At 56.2% G+C, this 19,120-nt stretch overlaps 4 protein-coding genes across 4 annotated transcripts; 1 reads left to right on the top strand and 3 right to left on the bottom strand.

Moving 5' to 3' along the window:
* Positions 1-580: 580 nt before the first annotated feature.
* C8A04DRAFT_13559 (uncharacterized protein) lies at positions 581-7,799 on the top strand (the record flags this gene model as incomplete). Its single annotated transcript, XM_062777764.1, has 3 exons — positions 581-870; positions 959-5,932; positions 6,062-7,799. 3 exons carry the CDS (start codon positions 581-583, stop codon positions 7,797-7,799), a joined length of 7,002 nt encoding a protein of 2,333 aa, XP_062635416.1.
* Positions 7,800-8,466: 667 nt separating this feature from the next.
* Positions 8,467-9,384, bottom strand: C8A04DRAFT_13571 (ureidoglycolate hydrolase; the record flags this gene model as incomplete). The annotated part of the gene is made up of 1 exon (XM_062777766.1): positions 8,467-9,384. One exon carries the CDS (start codon positions 9,382-9,384, stop codon positions 8,467-8,469), a length of 918 nt encoding a protein of 305 aa, XP_062635415.1.
* Positions 9,385-9,958: 574 nt separating this feature from the next.
* Positions 9,959-12,239, bottom strand: C8A04DRAFT_38565 (major facilitator superfamily domain-containing protein; the record flags this gene model as incomplete). Its single annotated transcript, XM_062784271.1, has 8 exons — positions 9,959-10,838; positions 10,869-11,008; positions 11,079-11,298; positions 11,370-11,396; positions 11,455-11,560; positions 11,638-11,747; positions 11,848-12,116; positions 12,192-12,239. The coding sequence occupies 8 exons, from the start codon at positions 12,237-12,239 to the stop codon at positions 9,959-9,961; spliced, it is 1,800 nt and encodes a 599-aa protein (XP_062635414.1).
* A 4,131-nt stretch (positions 12,240-16,370) lies between these two features.
* C8A04DRAFT_38564 (uncharacterized protein) lies at positions 16,371-17,455 on the bottom strand (the record flags this gene model as incomplete). Its single annotated transcript, XM_062784270.1, has 4 exons — positions 16,371-16,489; positions 16,559-16,942; positions 17,038-17,298; positions 17,395-17,455. The coding sequence occupies 4 exons, from the start codon at positions 17,453-17,455 to the stop codon at positions 16,371-16,373; spliced, it is 825 nt and encodes a 274-aa protein (XP_062635413.1).
* Positions 17,456-19,120: the final 1,665 nt, after the last annotated feature.

Raw genomic sequence — 19,120 nt, 5'->3', positions numbered from 1 at the left:
CAACCCCTTCAAAGATCGCTCATCTTTGACGCATTACTGCTTGAGTTTTCCTTTCTCTCTGCTTCATTTTCTCTCTCGCCTCCGATCGGCGTAAAACCAGAACCAAAAAGAAAGAAAAAACCTAAAGTTCGACGCCGAAATATAGCTTCCCAGAAGTCGGTATCCCGCCGTCGAATCGCTGAGTAAGGATAGCCCCGTCAGTTGAAATCAAGATAGATAACCAAAGCCCCATCCCTAACCAATACCCGCCGATAGCATCATGGCTCGGGGCAGAGCCAAAGGCAAGTCTCGCGCATCGACTGCGGCGGGAGGACCAGTTGGCGATCCCCCCGTCGACCATCAGCGCAAGAGGCCAGCCAACGACATCGCTGGTAACCCCGGCCAACCCAAAAAGATCAAGGTTTCGTTGGACGGAGACACCACCGGCGCCTCGCCCAGCGAGGAAATCATCCCCTCAGCTGCCAACCCGGATCAGCCTGATACCGCTAGTCCCCCTGATGGCGCAAAGGGTGGTGGCAAGACTACAGAAAGTGACAAACGGCTCGACACTAGCCGGGTGCCGATTTCCGATGTCGGCGACATGTTCAATGACATGATCCGCAAAGTTGACACCGGTCCCCTGCAGAATGCTCCCGTCAGGCTCACCGTGGCAACCGTGTGCTCCGGCACGGACGCCCCTATCTTCGGTTTGAAGTTTATTCAGGATGCTCTCATGGCTACCCTGCGCGGTGCCGGCTTTGAGGTGAAGCATCTGTTTAGCTGTGAGATTGAACCTGCCAAGCAGGGTTTCATCAGTCGCAACCTTTGGTACTTTTGTGAAGTCTTTCGAGACGTCTTAGAGATGGCCGAGGCAGGCCCAGGAGGTGAAGCGTAAGTTCCCATTCCCAACTGCTGTTTCAGACACCCCCCGGCCCCAAGCCGGAAAGTCCAATAAAGCTGACAAGTAATGCCGATCTAGTACTACCGCCCGCGGCTCGAAAGCTGTGATTCCGAAAGAACCAATCGATATCTTTTTTGCCGGTTGCTCTTGTGTCGACTATTCGAACCTGAACACGAAGAAACCTTCGGGTCAAGTTCCTAGTCTCGATAAACACCTGAAGCATGCAAAGTCGGGATTCCGGACCAAAGGGGGCGACGACCAAAGCCCGGAAACGAGGCCAAAAATCAAATTGGAACCAGAATTCATCGAGGATCTCAAAACGGGGCTCTGCGAGCTTCACAATCTCGATTCAAGTGGCGAGTCTTCCAGGACTTTCTTTGCAGCCCTTAAGCTGATCGCCGATATGCGGCCGAAGCTCATCATTCTCGAGAACGTTTCTGGGGCTCCGTGGCCGATGTACAGGCACGATATCTTCCCCAAGATTGGCTATGCTGCCTGTTACAAACGCCTGGATAGCAAAGAGTTCTACCTACCGCAAACCCGTGTGCGCGGTTATCTTGTTGCTGTCGATGCACTGAGGCTCGGGGTAGAAAAGGCCTGGGAGGTTGCTGAATATTGGCTCCATGAAATCGATACGATGAAGCGCCGCGCTTCAGCGCCTGTCACAGCGTTTATCGGCGCCTCGGACGACCCCGGCACGATCCAGGCGCGGGCCGAAATGGAAACTAAGTCGTCGTCCCAGATGGAGTGGTCTTTGAGTTGGTTGCGTCACGCCATGGCCCGGCAGAAGAAGGGCCTGCGGGATAACGAGAACCCGTTCAGCCATAAGACGATGCGCAACGGCAAACTCATCAACAAAACATTCCCCTCACATGCTTGGCTCGAGTACTGGGACCGCGAAGTCCCGAGGGTCGTCGACCTGATGGACATCATCTATGCCGCAGTCCTCCGCCACGAAGGTTTCGACCTCGGCTACAAGGCCGTCATGGTGGATGTGAGCCAGAACGTGGACCGATGCACCTTGCTCGACAGAAGTCACAGCGCAGCAAACAGGTTCGGCATCATCGGCTGCATTACGCCGTCGGGAATGCCTGTCATCACCGAGCTGATGCGCCCCATCACCGGAACAGAGACGCTTGCCCTCCAAGGCCTCCCAGCCGATGAGCTAGTGATCTCGACGGAGACCCAAGGGGAACTGCGCGATCTCGCCGGCAACGCCATGACAGTTACCGTGGTCGGCGCAACCACCCTATGCCTCCTTCTGTCTATCTTCGAAGCCGGGGTAGCTCCGAACTTCCTTAATCAGATCCCCTCGGCCCATCCGGCGCACGGCGTGTATGTCAAGGGCCCCGGTGACGGCGAGGAAACGCTGGTGGATGGGCGCGACAGCAACACCAGCAGCGTGACCACATCCGACCCGATGCTGTGCCTAGCCGTCGCGGGCATGGCGCGGCTCTGCCATTGCTACAGGCCGTCCGGCGGCTATCTGATCTGCCACGACTGTGGCACCACGGCCTGCTCGAAATGCCAGGGAAGCCCGGTGCATTCGTTCCGCCCCAGAACAGAGGGCCTGCACCGTTCCATCTCCGACACACAGGGCAAAGTCCAACTGAAGAACACCCTCCCGGGATCTCTTGTATTACGCCTCCCGGATGCTGTCGTCCAACACGGCTTGGCCCTCGCTGGGCCGGGACCGTACGGCGACGCCCTAGCCGAAGTTCTGGGGGGAAACCCGGTATACTATGTAGACGACATCAAGACCACCGAGGTGGTGACCGTGTGTTACAAAGCCACCCACAGCATCGCGCGCATGGTCCTCTCGGATGACTTCGGGCTGCGATGGTACATCTACATTGCCCCCTGGTCTCCGCACGCTCCCAACTTACTGAAGGAGCCTGGCCTTTCCCAGCCCATTGCCCGCGGCGAGGCGGTTTTTGGTGGCGTCTCCGACTTGTGTTGGTCCGTCTGGATCCCCAAGAAGGTCAACCTGCGGCTGAAGTTCTCCAATCCTGTAGGCCACGCTCCCGCTCCGTGCAAGCTCAATTTCGCTCCCGGAGAGAAGGCCGCTGATCTGCGGGATCCGTCACTGCAGGCTTGGAAGCAGACCGTGGAAAAGGCCATCTGCGGTTTGTACACCCCTCATCCCAACTGCGGAACTCCCGGGACCCGTCTGCATTCCAGACAACCCGGCAGGGGAGACCGTACGGGTACTAGGAAGGTCTTTATGATGTGGGAATCTCTCAGTCTGAGAGATCCCGAGATGGATCACTTCGTGTGGACCCACACAATGAGGAGGATCGACGCTCACGAGTACCGCGAGATCCTGCTCCATGCCGGGAACAAGGACGCCGAGCCTTCAAAGAGGATCACTGGGATGAATACCAACTGCTGGAGTCTCGGCACTTTCCACGCCGGCCATGCGGTGGACACTCATTGGCGTGGCTACTGGTCCTATCCGCTGAGAGGCACCAGTGTCCTCCCCGTACTCCAAGACTCGCATGCTCTCGAGCCCATCGGCCACTCTGTCCGAGTTTCCTGGAATACTGCCGACGCGATCGTGCAGCCGATGTGCCACGACCGCGATGATGCAAAGCTCCTGGAAGGCTTCCCGCCCCTCGCAGTCCTGACGGCCACGCTCCCGGCCAGCTTCCCAGGCTCGGCCCCACGGCTTTCCAAGATCGATGCGGCCCAGACCGGCGGCGCGTTCTACGTCGTGCCCCACCCAGCGAATGATGCGTTCTTGAAGATGTTTGCGTGCATCACCAACGAGCTCCGCAAAACGAGGACACCTGCGCACACACTAGACGGCGCGTTCCGACACCTCAATGGCGAGTGGGTTTCCGTTCCCCATTGCAAGCGCTGCGCGATCACTCCACCCAAGGTGTATGCCCGGCCAGTCCCGGAGAACGGCGAGGAAAGGGCTACGAAGAGGGGCCTCATCGAGGACCCGCAGGAAGCCGCCGAATTCGAAAAGCACTTCCGCGATCTCAGCCGGGCCGTGGTGGTCGCCGCGCGGCTGGTGCGTAGCCCGCACGATATGGACAACATGGACGTGGCCTTCCGACTCCTGATGCAGCCGAGGGCTTTGGTCTCTAAGGCGCTCGCACATCTTTTACCAGTCTACCGCACAGGCTTAGGTGGCCGACGCGTCGTGGAATCGGATGCCGCGACTTTCTTCACCACTGTGCTCGATTTTGTGCCTACCGCGGTTCTGGCGCTGAAGCCGTTTGCCAAGTCTGTTCAGCCCTGCGACATAAGAAACACGGTCGGCATCGATACCGAGATTCTTGCGCCCGGCATGACGGATATGACGGCGATACTACCGCTTACCGAGCCGGCCAGATTCGTTCGGGAGAAACACAAGCTGCGGATGGGCCAGAGACAAGCTGTCGACTGGATGCTTTTCCGAGAGCGCGCCCCCCTTGACTTCATTAAGCGCGAGATCGAGGAAGAGGTAATCTCGGCGCTTAACATCCGTGTCGTGGGCAAGGCCGAATGGATTAATACATTGCCATTCAGTTGCCGCGGCGGCCTGATGGCTCACGACATCGGCTACGGCAAGACCGTCATCAGCCTTGCATTGATCGATTACCAGCGAACCTACGACGAGTCCGAGTCTCTCCGGGTACGGCAGAGCATCGAGCGCGCCTGGATGGCGGTCCCCGAAATCCGGGAGGGTTTGAACATCCCCGTGGACCACATTTCTGTCCGTCGTGCGCCGCTCCGGGCTCCCAAGCAGCTCTTCGTTCACCTGTCGGCGACCCTCGTCGTCGTTCCGCAGCACATCACCAAGCAGTGGGCGAGCGAGGCCAAGAAGTTCCTGGGCCTGGTCGGACGCCGCGTTCTCGTGATTGGTAGCGCCGCTAAATTCCAGACTGTCTCGCTGGACGAACTTGAGGTGGCCGAGATCATCATTGTCGGCAGCTCGGCGTTTGGGGAGTCCCTTCTGAACCAGCTCGAAGTGGTCACCCCCCCGGGACTCAAAAGCCGCAAGGGACTGTCGGGGAGAACCCTCGAGGCGTGGTACCGCGATGCTTTGCGCCATCACCGCCTGCTCCATGCGTACTACTATGAGGCCACCCAAAGGGGGGACTGGTCGGGGGCAGCACGTGACGACGTCGTGAACAAGCTAGAGGAGCATGTTTTGGGTGCGCTGACGGCACCTCAAGCGGCCAAAGTCAAGGGTGTGTTCGACAAGCAGGTCAAGGACAGCAGCCGGAAATTCTACAAAAAGCAGCACAAGGCCAAGGCCAAGGATAACGGCGACGGTGGGGAACCCAGCAAGGCCACGCCGAAGCGACTGAAGTGGAAGCCCTCGTCCCTCCACGCCTGCACCTTTGCTCGAATCTTTTGGGATGAGTGCTCGTACGGGGACGACAACGAGACCGGGTACACACGCCTCTTCGTCTCGAATGCCGTGGCCAACGCAAAGTGGCTTGTATCAGGGACCCCCAAACTCTTTAATTTAAAGCAAGTTTGTGATATAGCCTCTGTGTTCGGCATTCATATCGCGCGCCCAGAGCCGCGGATGCCACCTGGTCTGCCGGCCGTGGCCAAGGGCCCCGAGCTCACCCCAATGTCGAAAAGCGAGCAATTTTACGTCCTATCTTCTGGACTTAAGTCAACCGCGCTCGTCGAGGAGAGGCACCAGCAGGCCGAGTCGTTCGTATCTGCGTACTTCCGCGCTAACACGCTCGAGGGCGAGGTCGACATCCCCTCCACGGAACACGTCGTGCCCGTCCACCTGGGGACCATGGACAGTGTACACTACTACATGCTCACCCAGGAATTCCTCGACGCCGATGGAGACTATACCGCCCTCGCGCCGCACTCCCGTTCCGCAGTGAAGCTGGCGCCCGGCGACGCGCCGAGCAAAGACAGTCCGCTCAACGCTAGAGTTCTCCTCGCGTTGCTGGCCTGCAGCGTGTGTGAACGGACGTCCGAGCTGCCCAAGCTCCAAGCCGCCATTGAGAAGCGAATTGCGGACCTCTCCGGTCAGGCGAAGCTGCTCTGGGACAAGCTGATGTGGCTCTGGGCCTGGATTCGCAAGCTGTCGGGACAAGGCTCGGACCAGCCGGAAGAAGACTTGGACTCGGACCAGCCCGGGGAAGACTCAGACTCGGACCAGCCAGAGGAAGACTCGGACTCTGGCCAGCCGGAGGGGGATTCGGGCCAGCCAAGGAAAGGCTCCCACTTGGAGTTGAGGGCGAAGGGTTATGTAGCTCAGGTCAAAGGCCTGTGCGAACACATGACCCTAGCTCTAGGCGGACCAGAAGACCGCAGCTTTGATCATGTGGGCGGCAAGGAGGCGTTTGTCCTCCAGGCGAGGACCATCGCCAGGCCGTCGACCCTCGTTGATGACAAAAGACCCGTCATCGAGACCTGGCTCCCGCATTTCTACAAGGGCTGGGCTGAGAACTACGCCCACGAGAAGGCGCTATACACCTGGGCCGACTTCTTCCGCATCGACAACCCCGCCCAGTTCCTCAAAGACGCGAGCGACGACCAGGTCCGCCAGCTAGCGATGGACCTGGCCTGCATAAAATACAAGATCAACCCGGAGGCGTCCTCATACAACCCTCACTTCACCGACCTCGGCCTCGGGGGGCACGATCTTCACCCGGAGACCCGCGTTAACCCGCCCCCGGGAGACGTCAAAGACCGACCTAGCGCGGACTATAGCACAATCGACCATGCCCCTCGCGACCGTCTCGAACGCTTTATCATGCAGTATCTCAAGAAGAAGGCTGAACACGCGGCGCAGTCGTCAAAACAGGCGTCGGCGCAGAGCTCAGGCCGAGATTTGGAGCAGCAGGTCGTCCCACGTGGCCGTTCGGGTGGAGGAAAGGGCTTCTACACGAGTCAACTCTTAGTGGCCAACGTCAAGTTCAACCAGGGTACCTCGGTCACGGAATTGAAGAGGCTGTTGGATGGCCACCTTCACGGCACCTTAGACCATACCCAATACCGGGATGGTCGCGCGCCGCCCAGCCTGTCGCGCAAACTCGACCGCGCGATCGGAGCCTTCGGCACGTCGTTTAAAACCCAAGTGGACGCCACACGCCAGGAGATGAAGCTCACGATGGTCCAGTTAGCCAAAACCATGGAGGATCTGAAAGCGTATATGACCGAGGCGCGCTTTGGTCCCGAGTACGCCGCACTCACCGCGGACGATACCGATGCCAACGGCGGTAGCCTGGAGGACCGGATCCAGCTCCGAACCTGCAGTGCCTGCAACCGCAAGCTCACATCGGCGACCGAGTCCTTCCTGGTGGTGGCGTGTGGCCATTTCCTGTGCAAAACATGCAAGACCAACGGCGACTTCAACTGCCCGGCCACCGGCTGCGGGGCCTTCATCCGCAAACGCCCGGTGCTCCAGTGCTCGGGGATTCCCCCGTCCTCCCTGTCCGAGCCGCGCACCAAGACTGACGCCATCTTGGACATCCTCCGGGACCGGGTCCCCACCAACGAGTACGTTGTCATATTTGCTCAGTACCAAACCTTCCTTAGAGTTCTGGCTAGGGCGTTAACCGCCGCCAATATCGAATTCCGCGACCTCGCGACCGTCGACAACGACAAGGTCGCCACCCACCTCGAGGAATTCAAGGAAGGCAAGGGCCCCCGGATCCTGCTGCTCGACATCGACAACGAGACCAGCGCGGGCAGCAACTTGACGATTGCGAACCACGTCATCTTCGCCAATTCCTTTGTGCATCAGGACGTCGAGTACCAGGCGAGGACCATGCGGCAGGCCAAAGGTCGGTGTGTCCGGACGGGTCAGAGCAAGATGGTGCACATCTACCATGTTATCTCCCGCGGCACCATCGAAGATGCCACGCTGCGCCAGCACGCGGAGCACAGCCCTGGTGTAGCCGCCTACGTCAGGGAAAACCCGCTCCCTCTGTGGATGGAGGAGTAGAACGGGAGACACGCAGCACAGTGCTTGGGAACTTTCACTTTCTCGCCTTGATTTTCGGTGCTTTTTCTTTTTTCCTTTCTTTTTTTTCCTGTTCTTTTCTTTGCCCTCTCTTTTCCTTTCATCGCCTAGCCAAGAACGCCCGTGGCGGTCTGGCTGCAATAAGTTTGGTGCAAAATCTGGACTACAGGGGCGACTGGATTTGAGAGAAGCATCCCGAGCCTTTTGGGGGAGAGGTCAGGCTACAACAAGGCGGCAATGGATGCTGGGTATACAAGGGATTTCCGCGATAGATTTGAGGTGGACTTTTCATGGATTTCGGAGGATTTTCGGAGAATTTCGGGGGATCCCCAAGAGGATCAATGTCCCCAAGGGCAGCGCTTCTGCGCTTTGTAAGGTACATCATCTGGTGTCGATATGTAACGTCTAGGAGGAGGGTGTACTGATTTGCCATGTTCTGTTAGCCCCGGTACCCCTCCTCAAATGTAATTTGTACTAAATAATTAACCTTGCGCTCCCCGTGATCAGTGTCTTGGTCTGTTCATCCAGTTCCTGTGGCTGCCGGCAATCTGACCGAGACACTGCACACATCAGTCAACTTCGACTCACGAAGGTGTCACGGTGTTTATATAACTAGATGCGATACCACAACCAATCCCCTCATCAACCCTCACAGCTTCGCCTTTTCCACCCTCCCGCTCTCCTCCACTCCCAACGAGACGGAGACCACAATCTCCCCATCACCCTCCCCCGCCTCAAAAAACACCTCCTGACAATCCTCCTCCCCAACCCCATTCGCAAACTGCACCACCACAAAATCCACCGCTTCCTCCCCTTCTCCCAGCGCCACCATAGGCGCATGCCACGTCCCAGCACCATACGTCACGGCCTGTGCGCCTGTCGCGATGAATGCGCGGATCTGCTGCAGGTCCGGGGGGCCACTGCCCGGGAGAGGACGCGGGTAGTTTGCTGCTTCGGGAAGGGAAGTGGGCAGGTGGCTTGGGACGGGGAGATGGGATGTCGTGCCAGATTTTGGTGCTGAGGAGGAGGAGTATGGTGGTGTTGGGTTGGAGGGTAGAGTAGGTGCTACGATGACGAGGTAGCGGGTGCTAGGGCTGCGGCTGAGGGGGATGAAGGTTTGGGTTGTGTAGGGGTGACGTTCGAGGACGGTGATGGGGAACTTTGAGGGGAGGGATGATGAAGATGATGTTGGTGGTGATGGTTTTGTGGTTGTGGTTGTGGTTGTCGTCCGTGATGTTGGCGATGCCGTCCGAAGTGGGTCCGGCAGACGGACCCGGGCTGCACACACAAACATGCTCATGATGGCCGACGCCGGACGGCCACTCGGAGCCTGGCCGTAGAGGTTTACTTGGCGCGATACATGTTGGTATTTGACGGCCGAGCCTTGATTGGCGACGACGGCGTTGAAGGGGAGGACAGATTTCTCGTTCTCTGCGCGGGAAGGGTGAACATCTGGTCTCGGATTCTCCACCACGTCCCCAAACGGGGCAAAGGCCTCGGGTGTGAGCGCGGTGGCCTCGATGACGGCCCCCGGGCTCGGGATAATTAATTTGTGATTTTCCGCCATTGGTGAGGGCTAGGTTGGCTGTGAGTATTGTTGGCGTGGGCTGACTTTGTTTCAATCAAGGAAGGTCCTATCTGGGGCGGTGCGGTGAGAGAAGGAAGGAACCGGCCGGCCGGGTGGACCCTCCCTGCGGAACCACTCATATCTTGCCTCGGCAATCTTACCACTTCATTGTATTTGTTACACATACGAAGTACAACACCGCTCTAGAAACAGTACCACCGGAAAATAAATTCGTGGTTAGGTAGCACGGCCCTCACTGAGACTGGCAGAAAGGAAGCACCTGTACAGCCCCAAGCCCCCAATCACCTTTCCATTCGCTATCTCCCATTCTCTACAGAGACCTCGGTCTCTTAGCTAGGTTGACGAGAACTCAATTAGAGGCCCTAGAGGAGCCTGAGAAAAGGGCAGATTGGGCGTATCTCGAATTCGGGACCGATTTAGTTCAGTTCCCTTTTGAAGCATCGAGCCAGCAATGGTGATTGTCAGTCATCTATCTCCTCTACATCGCATCTTTAAATATGTACCCAAGATCACCGAGGCGAGCCACCTCGATGCGGCTAAGGAAACCAGGTCTTTACACAGTCCGTTCCACCGATTCATTCTCCTCGACATCCCCCTCTAACCAAATTTCATGGCCATCCCCTTCTCTCACAAACCTGCTCACCACAATGTTACACAAAGCCACGGCGCTCATCCCCCAAAACACGATCCCAACCACGCCATGCGACAACCCGAACCCATACACGAGCCCACCTAGGACCGGACCCGTAGATCGCGCCAAACTGCTCACGCTCTGCCCAATCCCATGGACCGTCCCCAGCACACTCGGGTGGGGCGTGCAGTTGTTGACGAGAATCGCTTGAGACGGCAGCGAAAACGTGCGCCCGACAACCTGGAGAAACAGGACGCACACGATAGCGCCCCAGACAAGGAATCCGTCCTTAGCGTGTGGAGGGGGGCTCGCAGAGGGCACGATACTCAGGTAGGGAATCAGGAAATACGTCAGGGGGAAGACGGTCATGAACAATCGCCAGCTGCGGATAGTGCCGAGGCGCGCAGACAGGCGCGGGTAGATCCCGAGCTGCATGCTGATACCGATAACACCCAGGATGGACATGGCCATGCCAACCTCACGCGGATGCAGGCCAAGACCGCCGGTGAAAACGAAGGGTAGTTGGCGCCTGGGGGCGTCTTCGGGAAGCTCAGACGATCGCGTCCCAGACGGATCGTAGACGGGAGTTGATAAAAAGACGAACCAGAGCGAGTTGAAGCCGCCTATATGGAACGTGAGGAGGAAGTTGGCGACGAACGTCCAGAGGACGTTGGGGGTGAAGATCCGGCGGAAGGGGAGCCGCTGGGTGTACTTGCGCCTGGGCCGGGTCGGTGTTGTAGGTGTTTGGAGGCGGATGCTGCTGACGGAGGATTGCCGAGGGCGGGTGTCTCCTCGTCTCTCACTTGAGGAGGTTACAGCCCCGGCTTCTAACACCAAATCAAGCGTGCTATCGTCATCTTCGTCAGGGACGAGCGTATAGCCCCGGCCGGTGGAGCGGCCCCGAATCCATGACCGAATCTTTCGTCCGAGTTCGAGGCCTCGGTCTCGCTTATCGAAGCGTGAATCCAAAGTCTAATTCAATACGGAGTAAGCAAAACACGGACAGAACCAAATAACATGAGCATGTCAAGGGGGTCCCCACCTCTTCAAGGAAAAGCCAAGCACAAAGCATCGCGCCAAACAGGAAGAAGGCCGACACAATGTTGGGTGTGGCGTAGGGGAAGCGTTTGAAGAATTCAACGTCACCGAACAATCCAGGATAACTTCCCGCTGGGTCGGAAAGGAGGCCACCGAGGATGGGACCGATAATGGCGCCGATGTTGAACGTCATGGGGAGGAGCAAGAAGGCTCTTGACTGGTACCTGTCGGGGCGATAGTGTCAGTGTTGGGAAATACAATCGATCTAAAAAAACACAAGGAGTGGTCAGTTTACTTCTTCTCTCTGACTATTTCGCTAATCCTATCGTTATGTCAGTCAACGGCCCAAAATTCACACTCTGGAGGTTGGTTGCTCGTACATGGTCCTGAGCACTCCCACGTTTCCGTTGGTCACACCTCCAAGGGCCCGGAAAAACAGGGCCTGGCGGAAGGAAGTCGAGAATGCAAACCCTATACATGAAAGCACTAGGTGAGAGGGAAGGGGAGTAGCCAGTCAGTCGCGGTGTGAAACGGCAATAGCAGTGACTTGCTTCAACACTTACTCGTGCCTAGAAGGCCAATGAAGATGACGTTCTTACGACCAAACCGACTAGAATCCGCTGCACGTCCCCATAACATAGCCGTCAAAAATTGAGCAGCCGTAAAACTCGCACTAGAAGATACGTGTATTAGCCACTGCCGTATAACTATTATAACTACAGCCAGCCTCATCCGGCTTGATTGTGGGAAAACAATAACAGAGTAGTACACACTGTAGGACACCGGCCTGCGCGGAGATGGCCGAGTCGGGTAGAGTCGGATCAAACCATTTGAGCTGGTAGAACATGTACGACTGGATCGAGGTCTGTACTAGCGGCTCGCTCAGGCGGGTGAGGGTGATGACAATGAGCTGACCCTTGCGAGGCAGGTCTTTCCACGACACCGTGCTCGCACCCGACCGGGATTTTGGCTGACTCCGGGATCCGGCCCCTGCCGATTCCGGGGATCCGCCGCCGGGGCCGGCTGGGCCCCCGGGGTTGTTCTGTATCGGGGTGTCGCGTGGCGGTGGTGTCCACTCCTCAGCGCTGTTGATGGCCCCCTCGCCTGGCCCCCTTACATCGGCCGGCGGGCCTAGCGCGCCGGCCGTGTTAAAACCCCTTATCATCAGCGAAGCGAAGGGTGTGAACCTGCCAAGATGGGCGATGCCTCGTCGGAGTCTCCAAATCTTAGTTGTCGAGTCGTCCAAAAACCTTGTTTCTCTTTACTGGCTGAAGATGTAGTTTGAGGCAGCGATGGGGTGAGGGAGATGAGCCTAAATCAAATTCAGCGGCGTAAATATCGAATGGGTCATGAGCCGCCTAGTGGCAAAAAAAAGCGAGGGAAATAAAATAAAAATGCTGGCGAAAAAAACAGAACAAAGAGCACCCACCGGAAGACCGGCCACAAGCCGGCCACAACCAGCGGCGTATGATGTGATCGGGGAGTGCTCGGAAGAGAAGATAGACAGACAATGGCTAACGTTATGGAGTTAAACACCAGCGAACGATAAATGGGTGGGGGTTAGGGTTACATCCAAAATCTTCTCGGTCCGTGGCCTCGGGGGCTCCGCGGCTCCGTAAATGACACCCTGGTCTCTCACTCGTTCTCAACCTTATGCGTCGATTGCACAGTCGAGAGAAAGCCTATACTGACGACGCCCTCCTGGAAGATCATCGTCCTAATTTGGCCAAGGGGGAAGGAAACATTCCCTTTTAGCCAAGGTATTAGTTACCACCAATTATTTCTTACATTATGGACGATGGGTGTTTAGTGAGGATGCTAGGTATTATTAGAGGGGCTATTGAATATTGTAATTACAATTTTATGAGCATAATTATCCGGCGACCGAGGAGTGGGAGGAGAAGTGAAGGAAGACAGTGACAAGCACCTCGGCTTGAAGGAGTTGCGCAAGATTGATGAGCTCGCTCTACAGTATATTTGACATGCGACTCTTACCTCAGCTAATACTTAATCGAAGGACGTTAGCTACATGAGGTGGGTGTTAATTATTCTCAATGAGGCTGATATACCTGGCGGGTTGGAAATAAACATAGGCCGCTGGGGCCAGTAGGAGGGGAGAACGAACATCTGATCAATCAACTAGTTAACAACTTCTGCACTTATCAAAGAATTATCAGTCAGAAAAATATTTCTCCAAACCCGGACCACCTCAGTGCGCTGTTTGATTCACTCAGTAATTACTCGATTCACTCTAACTAGTTATAATATTCATTGCAACCAAAAGTAACCCCCTTGCCCAACCCAAAAAACAACAGCAACCAAGGCCAAAACAATTATTTGATATTCCACCTGAACTTCAGAATCAGACATGCAAATTCCCACCCCCAGAGCAAAGGACTGCCTTGGTATAATCAACAACCGGCATGACTGGAATGAATGCATTTCGCGAGACTCCGGTATCGTAATTAGGTACTTGGGTAAGTTATTCGTGCTCCCAGCTCACGTTTCCGTCGTGCGGTACAGTACTTGCGCAACAACTACCTCATACAGCCGCCAGTGGCAGCCTCTATCGGACAATGACAGCTAGTTAATTAACGTTACCTCAGTTCTAGTGCCAGACTGCCAGAGTATCGAATACCGCGCGCCGCGATCCCAACCACTGAAATTCCAACCACACGGGTCTCTAGTCGATCATGGTCCTCAAAGACCCGACATGACCGAAGAAAATATATGAGGGAATGCAACCCGGGGGATCCGCGATGCGAATCGACGGTGCATTGTTGGTACAGAGGGAGAAGCTCCGCTAAGCACGACGACGTGTGCGCTACCTACGTCGACCGAACTGTCACCACCTAACCTCCCTTGCTTAAACAATATTTGCAAGATCGGCCAGTGCCACACGAGACCACATAAATGAGGAATGAGTCTGCAGAACCCCCCTTGGATGCTCACATGGTACCCATCTCCCAGTAGCTACACGTAGGTACTCTTACCGTTTCCTACATTGCGATTGACCAAACCCACCACACGCCCGCTGGGCTGCGGTCGACCACGAGAGTATACGCAAAACAAGTTATGGGACTCCCCATCCAAGAACAGCGAACGACTCCCTCCAAGATCGACTTACGGCCTTGGCAATGGAACGCAACCTCGCCAGCAAGCGTCCACACCTTTCCGTCTTGCTTGGCCCCCTTCGGGACTTGCGAGAAGATCTGCGGTAGCTCCGGGATCCACGACGAGGGTTCCATGGCCTCCGCTCGTGCACATCTCCGAAGCAAATCCGAACCGTAGGCTGTAGTAAGCTTTGAGCCTCTCGAGCCTCAGTGCAATGTACACGTAGGGTTGCATTTTTTTTGCCGCTCCTGAGTACCCCTGAGGAAAATCACGACAGCTGGAACCAGTGTACATGTATGTACATCCGGGTGCCAGGTCCATCAGGCCAAACCCTCAGCTCGGAAAGCCAGATATTAACCCCCGTGACGTATCCACGGAGGCCGCAACCCCCGAGGCAGCATACACTCAGGTACTTTGGTTTTGTCCACCCCTCTTCATCACACCGCACAACCGCCACCTTCGAAACGCAGGCGCACATATCAACGAATACTCTGAGATATCTCAGTTAGCGGAATGTACTCACGGCACCTCGGTGGCGCTTTAGGGGCTCCATGACCCCCCGCCCGAAGGTTGGCGAACCCACACACGTGCCGGAGTGCCGGACTTGAGAAGTGAAAATGGCAAGGAAGTCCCCCGCGCCAGCAACGAGGAACCCGGTAGCCGTGCGGGGTCTCTCACCATCGGGAATAATTTCTTCCCACCTTAGCCTCAGCCTCAAATGTTGTGGTTGCGATTGGGTTTGTCACGTTGGAAAATTGAAAGCTCAGGGCAAAGAAAATCTTGCGGCGGGATTTTTTTCTTGTTCAAGCTCGCACGATTGGGAGATACGGGAACTTGGAGGGTAAACAAACTGCCGGTCAGGGAATTTATTACGTTAGCATGTACCCCACGGACCTGATCACCTCATTCACAGCGTCCCCCTTCCCCTCCATGATCGCAGCGACAAAACGTCGATCGACAGATTTTGCTCGGAAATATCCGTCTTCTAGTTGCCATATTGAAGGGAACAGGCCTCGAACACGCCCCAGCTACTCTCCTGCTCACCTGTCACTGCCACCGACCCCAAGTCGCCCTTGGCTGTGTGGCTGTCTGGCACGAGCCACCTGAGCCACTGTCACCAGGTGGCAAGCGTCTTGGTGGGGTCGTCTCATGTCTAGTTTCGCACATGACATGACGCTGAGAAACCGCATTGACGCCGTTTCGTTTGAAGATGTTCTCGGCTCGCTCATTGGAGCATCTGTCCGGCAGTTCGCCCAACGTTACGCAACTCCCGCTAACGCAGCCACCCAATGACCTCAAAAATTAGCCAACTTGCCAGAGAGAGACAAGGAGAAGGTTACATCACTAAGCTAGCCGAAAGCTTGAGTCGATGCCCAGGTGTTACCAGTTAGGCTCGATCGAGATAGAGGATGCCAGAGGTGCGTTGAGTTCAGGGCAACCCATGGGGTTTACGCGGCCAAGAGGGTTTCGTGGTCTTCGGGTTTCCACTGAGTGATAGCAGAGCACCGAATCCCGAGTAGGCCGGGGCGTCGGGTTCTCCAGGCTCGCTCATTCGGTCTCATCGACGCCCCTCTACAGTCTCCCAACTCCTTCTAGTCTCAATGACGTTTTCGCAAGAGGCCACACAGGAAGCCGAGCTATCCGGTCCTTTGGTAGTGGCGGTTCTCCAGGCTAAGGCCAGGGTGATATTACACAGATCCCCTTAGATGCCGCTCGTCCGGAGAGATCCCCGGTGGCCCGTGACTGGCCCAGGTTCCGCAATGTCCGTTGGCGATGCTGCCTCATTGTACCCCCCGCTCCCTCCTTGTGACATGTATGGGAAAGTTTTGTGACGAAAATCGTCAGTAGTCAATAAGGACAAATTAAACTAACTTTATTTACCCCTTCATGATACCAGCATGAAGTAAGACGTTCGCCATTCAATGCATACCCGGCGTAATCATACCTCGTGATTACTGGTCCCCAGTGTCCTTCCCTTCCGTTCCCTCTAAATGTCTAGATGCAAACCAGCCTGTACACCGATCTATCTATTGCACAAAGTGAAACCAAACACACCCCAGACGCCATGGTCAAAACCGTCCATCATATCCTTCCCTTCATCCAAAATAAGAAGAGAGTCCAAAACGCCTACCACTCGAGAGTTGGCCGTATTCGATTGGGGTGAAACGGGCCAGACGAGAGCTCAGATTGCCGCGGCCTGCGAATAGTATGCACCCGTGGGGTACACCGACCAAGGGGGTTCATGTATGTATGTCGAGCTTTGCGGTACACTGTGCGTGGTGTAGCTATCGTTTACCGAACCTGCATCATGTTCCGTCAATCATGAGAAAAGGGGGGAAAGGGGGGCTCGCGATGATAAGTAATACACACCAGCATCAAGATCCTCATACTCGGCATCCTTAGATGACCCCAAACTCGGAGCGGACGTATTCCCTGACTGTGACACAGGAATGCCGTCCGCTGTCGTGTGCGCATACGCTGCTGCCGTTGTCGTTGCCGGCGTGGCAAAATCGTCGCCCGTGCCAGACGCACCAGGGCTGGATTCAACCGAGTTAACGGTGACGCCTGTGGAAGAGACGGGTACCACGCTGCTAGGCCACTGGTCGTACGGGTGGGTTGAGGTTGCGGCAGCTGTCGCGATGTAGGGCGATGAGCCGAAGGGGGTAGTCTGGTGTTGTGATGAGAGGCTGTATTCGTTGGAGTTGTCCCCGTTGCCGCTGCTACCGCTCTGAGGGCCGTTTGGTGAGAGTGTGTCTACCTCGAAGCCTGTACAGACGGGAGTGGAGTTGGGAATGATCAGATAGATGCTCACAAGAGGTGGGTAGGAAGATGGAGGGAAACAAACATACCTGAACCGGGGTGGTATGGGCGGCCGGCATGGATAAAGAGATGTTTCCGCAGCATGCGGACCTCTTTCTCAAGCTCCTCGTTGCGCGTCATGAGCCGGCAAACCACATCAACCCGGTCGCGTGTGCGCAAAATCTCAACCTCTTGCTGTAGTTTCTCGATCAACTCCTTGTTGCGCCGCCGAATATTTTGCTGCGCTATCCGGTCGTTCTCGCGTTTCTTGTTCCGCTGCTCCTCGGAGAGGTTGCTAACGCGACGGGCACCTGTTCATCCGAGACCGCATCGTCAACAAACAGTGGAATCTTACAGATGAAGCCCCACGCATCTTGCGTTAGTATGCTTGGGCCAAAGCAACTCACCTTTTGCTTTTCCCTTACACGACTTGGGCGAGTCTTGTTTGTGGGTGGGATGTGGTGACATTTTCTCGTGAGATGTGTGAATACGAGGGCGGTGATGAGAACGGTGATGATGATGATGATGACGACGACGACGACGGCGACGATAGGTCCAGCGCTGATCGTAGAGCACACCAAGGATAGTAGCGGCGTGTGTGTGCTTGTTTTTTGTTTCTGTGGGTGCGTTTGTGCGACGTGCTATGAGGCAGCCGGGTAGTTCAAGGAGGGTAATAAGTGTTGTGGTAATATGTGATTACTAGACGTTCGAGGTATAATTATGCGTCTGATGAGCCTGGGCTAATTGCATGCGAGTGTTTGACAGTCAAGGAGCCGGCGTAGCACCACGCATGTTGTCAAGGGTAGTTGGGTTCCGTTGGAGGATGACCGACTGGGGAGGGGATATATGTGTTTCTGGTGAGAGTGAGTGGTGGGTAACGGTGACGAGGTAAGAAGGCAAGAAGGATGACAGACGGAAGTAGCAGCTCAAAACTCGGGCCAACCCTGCGGGCTGCACAGTCCAAAAGAGCCCTGCGCGTCACCGTCGGTCACCGCAACCCATCTCTTGCCCGATAAACCCTCATCAAATCCTCGGCATTCCGGGGAGTGTAGGGTAGGGATTGGCCGCGACGGTGGAGCTTGGTGTTGGATCTTGAGGAAGAAGCAGGGCTATGGCCAGTCGAGCCAGCACGCCCGCAAGGCCCGGCACGCCAGTCTTTCTTTCTCCCGTTGTATCTCACAATGTCTCCATCCCCGTCTCCATCCCCGAGTCTCCAGTCTTCCTCCGGCGTCCCAGTTTTGCCCCATCCACTCCCGCTCAGGGTCCATCCCGGTCCCCGAAACATTGCCGGGGGGGCCGTGGTCGTGCTGGGGCGTTATTGGGCGTAAAGCTTTTCACCCCGGAGCTGTCGACGGTAATTCACTAATCAATTCTCCGTCAAAACAGCTCATCATTGTAGTGGGTGATGCAGAAATGCGGCGTTTTCGTCCGGCGCACTATCAAAAGCTCACCTTCCACGGCGCTTTTCCCCTTACTTTTCCCTTTATTTTTCCCCTCCCCCATACGCAACTATGTACCCCTCTCCCACCACAACTTTTCTCTGGCCCTCCGAAACCGACTCATCGAACAATGTAAAGCCAACAACCGCCCGACCCCCTCCTCCCCCCACCATTTTCCTCCTTCTGGAACGGCCTCCTTCCCCACTCATCATTCCACACCCCCCGATCGTGGCCTTTGCGATCCCAGTCCACAGTCGGGCGAGGTGACGACATGCCAATTCCACACAACCCCGGTGGCTTCACCCAACATACAATGGCTGTGTGGCGCCGGGCCCCAGCTGTACACTAGAGGGGCTGAGGGGTCAGAAACCTGGACGTAGATCAATCTTGCCGTTTCCCCTCATACTATGTACGTGCCATCGTGCGATAGCCGTGATCGCGGGATCCCTCTTAGTGACCCCCTTGCCTGGCTGTGCATCCAACAAACCAACCACTCATCGGCCGTAGGCGGCTGCTACCTCCACTAACCATCTTGACAATTCTGTGCGTTCACTAGCCCCAACGTTCGATGATCATGCAAGATCCCTCTTCTCCCCCCTCCCCTCTTCCTTGCATCTACCTCCGCCAAGGGCCCAGCGTTCAACGGCGTCTTGTTCACATCCCCACATCGGGAAAAGAGGGGAGGAAGGGGCGC

The sequence above is a fragment of the Dichotomopilus funicola genome, assembly GCF_033296635.1.
Source record: "Dichotomopilus funicola strain CBS 141.50 unplaced genomic scaffold C8A04scaffold_49, whole genome shotgun sequence".
Classification (NCBI taxonomy): domain Eukaryota; kingdom Fungi; phylum Ascomycota; class Sordariomycetes; order Sordariales; family Chaetomiaceae; genus Dichotomopilus; species Dichotomopilus funicola.
This window is presented reverse-complemented; position numbering and strand designations above follow the sequence as displayed.